At 41.6% G+C, this 12390-nt stretch overlaps 1 protein-coding gene across 3 annotated transcripts; it reads left to right on the forward strand.

The window, feature by feature from the left end:
* Nucleotides 1–234: 234 nt before the first annotated feature.
* On the forward strand, nt 235–11963 carry KRT23 (keratin 23, type I). 3 transcript variants are annotated; one of them, XM_005861841.2, is made up of 8 exons: nt 235–863; nt 5339–5421; nt 6422–6578; nt 7840–8001; nt 8086–8208; nt 8593–8813; nt 9936–9967; nt 11577–11702. In XM_005861841.2, exons 1-8 carry the CDS (start codon nt 468–470, stop codon nt 11669–11671), a joined length of 1269 nt encoding a protein of 422 aa, XP_005861903.1. In that variant the 5' UTR covers nt 235–467; the 3' UTR covers nt 11672–11702. The 3 variants fall into 3 exon arrangements, with proteins under 3 accessions (XP_005861903.1, XP_005861904.1, XP_014391601.1); XM_005861842.2 differs by having other exon boundaries at nt 11580–11702; XM_014536115.1 differs by lacking the exon at nt 9936–9967 and having other exon boundaries at nt 11577–11963.
* The last annotated feature ends 427 nt before the right edge of the window (nt 11964–12390 follow it).

The following is a 12390-nucleotide window of genomic DNA, read 5'->3' on the forward strand; positions in this document are numbered from 1 at the left end:
CCCTTGCTTCAGAGCTGGGGGCCGAGGGGTGTCTGTGTGTTTAATGTCTACTTTTTAAAAGAAAAATCTAGGCTACATCAAATAACCCTTTTGTGGACTTTAAACTGACCCTTTTCAGATAAATGAACAATGGGAAAATTCCACGGAAAGATTAAAAAGACACCCGAGACAAACATCCACCTAATGCCGTGGCCACTCCTCCGGGTGACAACTGGAAGGGAGAAACAAACTGGTATATCGATGTGGCTCTAAACAACAACAGTGTGTGTGGAGGCCTGGGGCGCCTCGGGATTGACCAAGAGGAAACACATGTTGCACAATGATACGATCTTGTTGGTACAGTTGTCAGAGGAGGGAACTCCCACAGCAAAGGGCATAAAACCATCCAGGGCAGTCTGGGGCGGCTCAGTTCTGCGGTGCCAGGGAGCAGAGCAGAGCCCAGCCCCGCCCCACACACAAATGGGACCATGAGCTCCAGCCACAGCTTCAGCCAGATCCCCTCTGGCTCCCTCCCTGGCACCAGAGGTGGCTGGGGCCGGCCGGGGGGCTTCCCCCGGGCTCCCAGCGTCCACGGGGGTGCGGGGGGCATCCGCATCTCCCTTTCCTTCACCTCCCCAAGCTGCCTGCCCCCGGGAAGGTCTTGGGGGTCTGGAAGAGGCAGCTCCCTCCTAGGTGGAAATGGGAAGGTGACGATGCAGAACCTCAATGAGCGCCTGGCCTCCTACCTGGACAAGGTGCGTGCTCTGGAGGAGGCCAACGTGAAGCTCGAGAGCCGCATCCTGAAGTGGCACCAGGAGAGAGACCCTGGCAGCAAGCAAGATTATTCCCAGTATGAGGAGAACATCAGCCGCCTGCAGGAGCAGGTAAGACCCTGGGTGGCCCTGGAAGTCAGGGTGGGTGGTGCGTTTCCAGGAAACCCCTGGGAGGAGAAATCAGTAGAGAAGACAACTGCCAGGAAAATGGCAAAAGAGCGTAAAGTAATTGTGAACAAAGGTATTCGAGGATATTTTCTTATTATTTTACCTTGCATTTGGACTTTGGAAAGTCTATTGTATTTATTTAAACCTGTACATAAATTATGTGGGGGGGAAACTAAAGAGTCTAAGGCAACCAGCTGCTGTCCAGTTCTTGGTACAGTTCCAGATCATTACTGTGGCCCAGCGACGTAATAATAATGACAAAGGCTGGACTTCATTCCTCGTGTTCAGTGCACGAGGCACGAGTCAGCCTTTGCTTTCTCATCAGTTCTGCTCCACCTCAAGTGGCAACAGTGTGATTAGCTGGCAAAGAGAGGCTGAGTTATACAATTTTGGAGATCACATCTAAAAGGTGTCACTCCACAGGCAAATACATAATTGTGACATCCCTGGATACTACTTGGCGGCTACCAGAAGTTCTGAGTTTCTAGATGCTAGTAGTTCCAAAAATGGCATATTGCTAGAAAAAAAATAATGAAAGGAGCATAATTTTGGAATCTTAGAGTTAGGATGGGTTATGGAGACTTCTTCAAAAAATAACTTTTCAACCAAATATTTTAAAAGTTAAGCTTATACCTTCTGGAGGACCTTCTAACATTGGCTAGAGTAAAAGGAATCCAGTCATCTCATAGGTTATTTTTTAGCTACATAACTCCCCTCTATGTAAAGCAGTCCCAAAAAATGTCCTGCAGGATCATGATTTAACCTCCCCTGAAAAGGGCACCACAGGTTTCCAACATGCATATGATGTTATTTCTCAACACTCAGTCATCCTTGCGTGAATGTAGGAAGGACCAACCAAGATAATATAAATCTGTCCTCATAATAAACCCTAATTATTGAATAAGCAACCTAATAACTGACTGTGTAATTACCTTAACTATATAGTACATGGTTGTCTTTACATAAAAAAAAAAAACAAGGTGACTCAACAAACCTCACCATATTTTTTTCATTAATAAAGTTGCTTTGGTTTTAGAATGGAGAGAATAAAAGATTTTTGCAAATGGACAGCTGAGAATATAACTCCCAAAAGAAATGTAAGGTTAGACCTGGTCAAATAATGTATTAGCTGACAGCAGAGAGGAGGAAAAGGGAGAGAAAGGAGGGAAACATTTGTTGAGCACTTACTATATGCCAGGCATCATGTTGGGTATTTAATACACTTATCAGCGCCATCCGAGAGTTTTCTGCAATGATGGAAACGTCCTATAGCACCTGATTTAATTCTCACAACAATCCTGGAAAGAACCGAAGCTCAGAAGAGTGACATAGCAATCCAAAGGCACTGGAAAGAGCCAGAGATGGGATGCTAACCCAAGTCTGCTTCCAATGGCCTCAATTTCCACACAGTACGGTGCTGACTGGCCTACCTCACACAACAATGATACTGCTCATGAATAAAAATATTGCATTGTATTTGCATTGTTAATTATGCAACACATATTTCATACACATCATTTCATTCTGGGAAGCAGGTATTTTTATCCCCAATACACAGATGAGCAGACTGAGACCAAGTGGCTGCCTAAATTCATGAGAGCAGAACTGAGAAAAGTGAGTGGGACCAATGACAAGGAGGGGGCAGCTTGCCCACTGTTCAGGTGTCCCTGGAATCTAAGTTCTGACATTAAATAGGAGTTTCTTCAGCTTTGAATTACACTCCTTTCTGGGTTTCTTACTTCAGTGTTACATCTTCTCCATGTTGGAAGAAAACAACTCTTTGAAGCTGAGGTTGTCTGTCTATCCCACTTGCTCCTGTTTGCAGCTGAGAAAACAGAGACCAGACAGGTTCCACAAGTACTGGTACCCTGGGCTGACCCCTTCCTGGGCCTTGATGAAATGTTCTGAGTAGATATATCACTCTCTCACCCCCACTTTAGGGATATTAAATGTTATTCAAAAAAGTCTATAAGAAATTGTGTTCAAAAATTAATCCACTTCCTTTGAAACACAGAGTTGGACATAGAGAGATATTAGAATAGCTCATAATAGAACTCTACTTGGTGCTTTGGATTACGATAAAATATTCTACATTCCTCTCCCTGGTAGGAGATTACACACCCTGGAGCAATGATGCTGTACTACTAATACACCAACTAGATTATTTTAAAAGAATTAACTCAGGGCTTTGGGGAGAATCCAGGTGATTAATTATAACACACAATGCCAAACCTATGCCTCATATATTATTTCTCAATTCATCCTCATCCATTCATTATTGCAAAGGATGTCTTAGAAATAGTGGCTGTGTCATAATATTGTATCAGGCAAACCAAACAGTGGGAAATAGTTTCCATTTTTAAATGTGCTCTATATCAAGTGCATTTCAGAGCTCACCACTCCTGCACTATGAGAATGCTGGCTGGGAGAATCTGAGTCTTGATGGGGCTTTGCAATTGATAAATTATCAGTTTAACTCACTAAAGATGGTATTTTTTATTCTGTGGAGTCTATAGGGAATGGTTTCTCTACATGTCAATCAATACCTCAGTGAACAACTAAGGCTAACCCCAGGGGTCCCCAGGCCTTTTTGGATGGAGCTACTTTCTATTTCCCATGAGCTTAAATAATGCAAAGAATGAGAAGTCGGGTGGGGGGGAGAATTTGGTAAGAAAGTCCCTAAGAAACACTGTAGAGGGAAGACAAGGAAATACCTACAGAATCTTTTTGTAGCGCAAAGGAAGCAGTCATAGTACCATTTGGAATCCATCCACCAAGGGAAGAATGAAGGTGGACAGGGGAAGCCAACCTGGCCATCTCTTACCACAAACAGAGTTTGAGGGTACATCTCAACATGTAAATCCTGGGATTTATCCAATGCAGACATTGGCTCTAGTTACAAAAGTGTTATATTTTAAAGAAGAAAATTTTGAACTAATTTTTCACAGTGTCTATAGTATGCCCAGAAAAGGCTAAGGATTTTACAACATTATTTTCTCTCTTTTAATCTAATTCTCATAACCTCATTGTCATTTTATGAATGAAGAAACGGACACGTGGCAAGCTCACTCAGCTGGTGGCGTTCAGGCCCACTGTGGTCACCACCTCTGAATCCTGCTATTGTGCATTCATAATACCAAATTCCATCTAACCAGTGAAGCTTTGAATAGGACCAGATTTTTTAAAGGTGCCTTTGTTTTCAAGTATAACTTTGTCCTAAGAAAATCCTTTCTTAAGAAAGGAATTATTTGTATAAATATAATGGAATGTCACAAGATTGTCTGGTCCCAAATAAATTACAGAAGTTTAGAGCTATGACCTCTAAGGTCACCTCTTTTTAGTACAAACTCCTTATCTAACAAGTGATGGAATTGAAGCGCAAGGAATGGAGTGACTGGCCCGAGTTCACACCGATGGTCAGTGACAGGAAGGAAAAGGAAAACCTCCCAGTTCCTAGTTCAGCACAATATTTGGTACAAAGTAGGATTATACGTACTTTTGACACTGAGACATCTTCCACCCAATTTTCCTGAAGACAGAGACATACAGCAAATGTAGACTAGTTCTCTGATTAAAACTTCCTAGAAGTGTTTACAAACCCTATATGTATACACAATTGCTCAAGTAGATACTTTCAATAACATTTCTCCTTTTAAAGTGAAAAAGTATATAAACATCTAGTGAAAGTGTTTGACAGGAGGCTTTAACACAATTAAAGTTTACTAAGCTGGTAAAGAATCATTTCATTTAATATTTTAATAGCTACAATTGGGGCATTCTCATCATGGAATAATTGACAAACACATACCTACATGTTATGTACATGACTATAGTTACTTTGGACAAAAATTACTTATGGTATGTAATGACCATAATAAAATACATTTAAAATTAGTTTCAAAAACTAATACCAGTTGACATTTTGTATCAAGTGATACTTTGCTCAGTAGTCACAGATCAGAAATATGAATGCTGTCACGAGGAAGAATTATGTTCATTTAAAATAATTATTTTACTTTAGGGGAGCCAAACTAATATTCACAGTAAGTAAAGGATCAGAATCTAAACCACTTTTAACATCTTCAATGTGGGGGCACTTGAGCAAAACAGTAAGATATGTTTATAGTACTAGAAAGTTAGAAGGCATTTTGAATAATTACACTCTTTCCTCTTCCTTTTGGCATTTGTCAAAACTCCATGTAAAAAAAAGACAATGCAGACCATATCCTTAGTATAAAATCATTTTATGCTTTGCACCTAGTAAGTTCTCAATAAATATGTATCGATGTGATTGCTCCACTGCCAGGAGACAAGTCATCTGTTCTAACAAGTCATATAACCAGGAGACTAGAGAACAGAAATGCAGCTTGCCTGTGTCGTGTGTCCCGCGGAAATGACTCTTGGTGCATCTCTTACAGATAGTGGACGGCAAGCTGACCAATGCTCAGGTGTTTCTTCTCCTTGACAACGCCAGGATGGCAGTGGATGACTTCAACCTCAAGTAAGTTCCTTCCTCAGTGTTGTGGGGGGGTTGGAGGGGGGTATTATTTGGTGTTTTTCTTTGTTTTGTTTTGTGGGTTGTTCTTGTTCTTGTTTTTGCTTTCCAGAGAAGACTTATCTCACCATTAGCTACATGTAAAAATCTTACTGGAATATAATTAAAAGGCAAACAAGAATAAATGCTTGGCTGGACCCTAATTTAAATAAATCAGATAATAAAACACACTTTTTTGTTGTGAGGAAATTTGAATAAGAACCAAGAATTAGATGACATTAAAGAGTTGTTTTTTGCCCTAGCTGGTTTGGCTCAGTGGATAGAACATTGGCCTGAGGACCGAAGGGTCACGGGTTCGATACCGGTCAAGGGCATGTACCAAGGTTGTAGGCTCCTCCCCTGCTCAGCCCTGGTCAGGGCGCATGCAGGAGGCAACCAATCTATGAGTTTCTCTCACATCACTATTTTTCTCTGTCTTTCCTTCTCTCTTCCATTCTCTCTAAAAATCAATGAAAAAATATTGTTGGGTGAGGATTTTAAAAAAAATAAATAAATCTTTGCAATAAACCTGTAAGATGGGGGTGTTTAAAAAAGGGAGTTTTTAATGTTTTAGGTGAGATAATGTTATTATCCTTATTTAGAAAGATGTATTTTTCTTAAAAGATGCATTCAGAAGCATTTAGGGGTGAAGTGTTATGTCTAAAATTTACATTAAAATACAAAATGAAATACAGATGAAGCAAATATGGCAAACTGTTCATGACTGCTAAATCTAGGTGATGGGCACATGGCTGTTCATTATTTTATTCTATTTTTAAAAATAACATTGAGTCACCATTATAGAAAAATATGCATGAAACACGCATGTAAAGAATAAATAGTCTGTATTAGTTGTTTTTCCATTAAACCTAAAAAGTATGAGCATCTCCTCTAAACGAAGGTGAATCCTTACAAAGACCGCAGCCTTCCAACAACAGGTGTACTCTTTTCTTCCTTCTACCCAAAGGTATGAAAATGAACACTCCTTCAAGAAAGACTTGGAAATTGGAGTGGAGAGTCTCCGAAAGACCTTGGATGATCTAACCATTGTCACAACAGACCTGGAACAGGAGGTCGAGGGGTTGAGGAAAGAGCTCATCCTCATGAAGAAGCGCCATGAGCAGGTAGGACTCCCCAGCAATCACCAGCTCGGCTCTTAATGGGCACATCTTAGGTGATCCAATAGCTACAGAAGAAACTACTACCTCTATGCCAGTTCTATTGTCCTTGAACCTAAGTAATCATCAGGAACCATATAAACATCTAACTTTTCCAATTCCAAGGTTATCTACTCAGATGTCAAATACAACAGCCAAAATACAATCACAATTAACAATAGATGGGTCAACAATTTTAATATGCAATGTTTACCTAGGTTTGATTGTTATAAAGTACTGCCCAGTGGTTGAGCATCAACCCATGCACCAAAAGGTCACCGGTTCAATTCCTGGTCAGGGCACATGCCCTGGTTACCAGTTCAATCCCCAGTACAGGTTGTGCGGGAGGCAGCAGCTGGTAGATGTTTCTCTCTCATTGATATTTCGATCTCTCTTCCTCTCCCTTCCATTTTCTCTAAAATCAATAAAAACATTTTAAAAATATTGTAGGAATAAATGTGTGAGACTTAACCTCCTTTATTGACCCAATGTGCAGCAAATTGAAGGCCAACAGAATAAAGAGAATCTGCTACTAACCAAGCTATATATGACTAGTAGCAAAATTAAGAACCCTAATTTCCAGAAACATTTAACCAACTTTTGAAAAGTTACCATCCATCTAAAGTCCCTGAGACATTGATAAAATGATAGAAAAACAATCCCTATTTTAGGCAAACAAAATTGATTATGAACATCAAAGCTAGTTAGACAATGATTGTTAAACCTTTCCTGTGGTTCCTTGGTTTTCATGATATCCAATGGGTGTCAGCCTTACAGAATCCTAAGGCACTGATGAGATTTTAAAAGCCTCTATACTTTTGGCTTTGGATTACTGAACTGCTTCCCAAAAGCTTTGGTCTACATCCTGAAATGTTCAACTGCTTAGCTGTGTCATCACTTCACCCATAAACATTTGCTGAAGAGTACTTTACACACTGTGTAAGCGTAATTCTTGCTGAAACATTTTTAACCAGGGATTCAGTCAGTAATCATAGAGGCCATACAGTAACCTGTCTGGTGCTATTCTTTATTTTACAAAAGTGTAAGAGGAAAAATTCACATAATGTTTTGTCATCGATAACTAATAACTGAGAAGCCAAACCAAACCAGTGAAAGAGTAGCCACCACATGAGCTGAAATTTTTAAAAGATCCATTCACTGCTGCCAATCAACACACTTCCTTCGGATGCTCACAGCCCATTCATCTTCTCTCTCTGTTATTAAACAGGAAATGGAGGGACAGCATGTGCCAAATGACTTCAAGGTCAATGTGAAGCTGAATACAACCCCAGGGGAAGATCTGATTAAGACCCTGGAGGACATGAGGCAAGAATACGAGTTTATGATAAAGAAGAAGCATCGAGACTTGGATGCTTGGTATAAAGAGCAGGTAAAAGAAAAGTGTCCAAACTTCCCAAAGGTTCCATTTCCATGTGGTCCAATGCCAATGCCTCTGCTCTTTGCTCGGTCACAGTCAGCAGCCATTGCCCAGGAGACCGCCGGTCCAACAGCTGTGCAGAGCAACCAGGGCAACATCCATGAGCTGAAGCGCACTTTCCAGGCCCTGGAGATTGACCTGCAGGCGCAGCGCAACAGGGTGAGTCTGAGCTAGGACAATCCTGAGTCGGGTAATGTCAGCGTAAGGAGGTAAGGAACAGATCAGGGCAGGTACCTTGTGCCCCATCCCAAATGAGCAGCAGAAACAACAAATGCCACGGACGTGTGGCAGAGCTGCCAAGAGAACCCCGACACAAAGGTTTTATGCCAAGAAAATGGGCTTCAAAAGTCCAGACACTGCTCAACTCCTGGCTGCCCACATCCCCAACCTATGAGTCAGCCTGCTTCCCCTCTTTGCATTCCCAGCAGCCACCAAGACACCTCGCAGAGTGGTCAGCGGATTCTAACTACTCAGCAAGCACACATTATTGAATCAATCAAGCCGTCAGCCAATTAATGTCAGAAACGTCATTTCCTCTTTCAGAAATCTGCTTTGGAAAACATGTTATCGGAGACCCAGTCTCGGTACTCCTGCCAGCTCCAGGACATGCAACGCATCATCTCCCACTACGAGGAGGAACTGCTGCAGCTGCGCCATGACCTGGAGCGGCAGAACAGCGAATACAAGGTCCTCCTGGGCATCAAAACCCACCTCGAGAAGGAAATCTCCACCTACCGCCAGCTACTGGAGGGCGAGAGCCAAGGGTGAGGCAAAGGCTGGCAGGGGAGGGCGCAAAGGGCACCCAGCTAGCATTTGTACATTCGTGTACCCTACGGTTCTGTTAGCAATCGTCACTCTCTAGAGCAGTAGTTCTCAACCTTCCTGATGCCACGACCCTTTAATACAGTTCCTCATGTTGTGGTGACCCCCAATTTCATTGTTACAAATTGAACATAATTAAAGCATAGTAATTAATCACAAAAACAATATGTAATTATATATGTGTTTTCCGATGGTCTTAGGCGACCCCTGTGAATGGGTCGTTCGACCCCCAAAGGGGTTGCGACCCAAAGGTTGAGAACCACTGCTCTAGAGCAAAGAGGTTTATGTTGAATTTCTCCTGAAGACACTTAGATCAGATTGTATTTCGTTAAGCAGAAAGTTTTAACATGTTAAGCGCCATGGCAGTCACCAGTGACTGACACTATACTTTTCGTCTGGAAGACAAAACAGACTGGGCGCTTAACGTGTGAGTTAATCAGGGATTACTCCCAGGACACTGGGATTTGAGGTCAACCGTTGAAATTAATATATTAAAATCTCTAGAAAGAAACAAGAAGGTATAGCTCTAGTGTTTCCCAGTGAGGATACACACAATTCGGGCTCCAAAAAAAAGGGAGATTAGGGGAATATTTTAGCCTAACAGCAGGAAGAGATTCATAAGAGAGTAAGGTACCTAGATTTTCAGTCTGTTATTTCTGACTACCTTGGGAAGTAGTTGTCCACAGAAAGGGCACAGACATTTTATAATCCAAGAGAAGGAGTTATAGTTGTTTAAAAATGCATAAAAGTTCTCAAGAAGCCCAGGGTTCTGGGCTTCAGACCCAGACCCTGGAAAGGATCCTGATGAAGGTGCCGCCTGCAGGTGGCTAGAAGGATGGGTCATGAGACTTCTCTGCCCCCAGGGTTGGTGGAAGGCAGCACTCCCTGCCCTCTGGGTCCAGGAGGGTTCTTCCATGACCTCATGACCTTGGACTAGCTCAGAGAATCATCCTCATTAGATGGGTACAAATTTACAAGCAGGCAAAGGAAGCCAGATCAATATAAGACGCTTTTATGATTATTGCTAATACTAAAATGAGCTTTAATCTTTATTACTTTTATAGAACAACAGAGGAATCTAAGCTGAGCACGAGAGGTAAATAAATTTCTTCCATTGTTTGAATCTACTTTTTAAAACTAAATCAGCATACTTATCCATTCTGTAGTATTCATCACCTTTAGTGTACTACCAAATGTCCTGTATTCAATTTTTATTTTACTCAATTTTTAATTAAATTAACAAATTAGATGATACGAAGTGAGCTCTCAATATTGTCCTCAACAATATACATGAAAGCTCTTTGAAAGTGGTAAAGTCGATAAAAATAATCATTAATGTTATTATGTCTCTATTAACTAATGGAGGCTGTTTATTACACTCCGAAGAGAATACAAGGAAATGGTTTCATGTAATTTCCCGAACTGTCTTCGTTGAACATCAGTGCCCCATGAGATTTTATTGTGTATTATGAAAGACAACAGTGTTCTATGACCAGATAAGACCTATCCTCTTTGTGAAGAGCCATGTTGTGTTTGGGTACATTAAAGATGAAACAATGTTGGAAAGGCACTTTTCAGAGAAGAAAAGGAACAAGAATGGGAAAGAATGACAAAAGTTCTATTTTGTTTAACCCAGTGTTCCCTAACATCTTTGACCTGGGAACTCTACTTTCTCAGATAGCCTTTAACATCTCACAGAAAAATTCTAAGAAACCAGTCTGGAACAAGTGGCACTTTCTGAGTAGTTTGTGGTAAAAATATCCTAAGGCACTAGAGCATCAGTTCTCAACCTGTAGGTCTCGACCCCTTTGGCGGTCGAACGACCCTTTCACAGGGGTCGCCTAAGACCATCCTGCATATCAGATATTTACATTATGATTCATAACAGTAGCAGCATTACAGTTATGAAGTAGCAACGAAAATAATCTTATGGTTGGGTCACAACATGAGGAACTTGTATTTAAAGGGCCAGAAGGTTGAGAACCACTGCACTAGAGATTCAGAGAATCAGAGTTCAAGTAACCATCACAGAACAGGTGGTCGAACTGCTACCCCTCTGCAAGATCTCCATAGACGGTCCTTCAGCCTCTCTCCTTACCCAAACCCAGGGATGCGGAACCCCATACTGAATGGGGTGGCCCAATTTACTGTTGGAGAGGTTTGATTTTAACCAAGTTCTCCCTGTATCTCTGTTAATGGTTTCAATTCTTGCCCTCCCCCTACCCCCGGTTTAGAATCAATTTATTGATGTGTCAACCGGCACTTATTCAAATCAATCGTATTTTTGGATACAGTGACCAAAATAAACATCCCTGGCTTGTTGCCATCCCTCACATGGGAAGCTTGCTAGATCTTAAAATGAGGTGCCCAGAATGGCTTTTAGTACTCCATACACTCACGGAGCCATGGTGCACGTACTACAAAACCCACATAAGCAATCGGACTGCTCCAGTGCTTGTGGTCAGTGATTAGATTCCGTATCAGGCATGCCTAGATTGAAGGTCTTGACCCCTAGAAGATGGCACTGCCCAGACACCCTCATTCCGTAGAGGGTGGGAAGAATAACCTTTTCACTCCAGCAGAGACCGCCATATTGCGTAGTGATCATTTTGGAAGGCACAGAGAGCCTAAAGGGTGCTGAAAACAGCACAGTTCAGATGGCGGGGGAAGCATGGCCCTGACCTCTTCATTGCTCTTTTCCTCAGCAGCTGTGGCGCCCAAGATCAAGACCATCACACGGGAGAGCATCAATGGAAGAATAATTTATTCTCAAGTGAAGGAGATCCAAAAGTATGCATGAGGCTAATAAAAGTTTCTGCCTGTTGTAAAAACTGTTTTTCTGCAATGGAGAGTCCCTTCCTTGCCCAGACACAAACGGGTGAGTCCTAAGAGGTATCCTTGGAGTTATCAAACTCAACAACATTTTTCTCTGTAACCATCTCATCAGACATTCCATAATGATCTTAATATACTGCTGTACTTTTGAATCAGAGGATAAGTTCATGAGCTTAAAGCTCTACTTTCCCACTGCAATCTTCAGAGTCCATCATTGTGTATCTGTTTTATAGCCAATAAACCTCCATACCAGCTGCCTCATGTCTCCTTTATAGCATAAGGCAAGACAAGACCTCAGGTCTCCTCTTAACCAGGGATACTCGGAGCATTGTCCATAAAAGACCCAGGGGACCTTAATGCTCTGAACATGTCCGCAGCAGCCAAACACTGGGTAGAACTGTTACCCTGCAGCCATGCAACTTAGGGACAAGATGTGGCTCATGAGCCTCTCCAGACTTCTGCCAACAAGAAGGACGGAAACAGAGAAAAGGAGGCCCAGAAAGCCTCACTTAGAATGAGAGAGGACCAAAAATTATTTTAACTCACATAAAAAGTATTACTTAATTAATTAGTTAAAAGCTTAAGGGCCTAACAGCGAGTTACTAGTAACATTAGAAAAGGAAATTCAGGGGGAAAAAATTCTTGTAACAGATAGAAACTAAGACCCAAAAGGGGAAGTGACTT

This window comes from Myotis brandtii, unplaced genomic scaffold (genome assembly GCF_000412655.1).
Source record: "Myotis brandtii unplaced genomic scaffold, ASM41265v1 scaffold157, whole genome shotgun sequence".
NCBI classification, from domain to species: domain Eukaryota; kingdom Metazoa; phylum Chordata; class Mammalia; order Chiroptera; family Vespertilionidae; genus Myotis; species Myotis brandtii.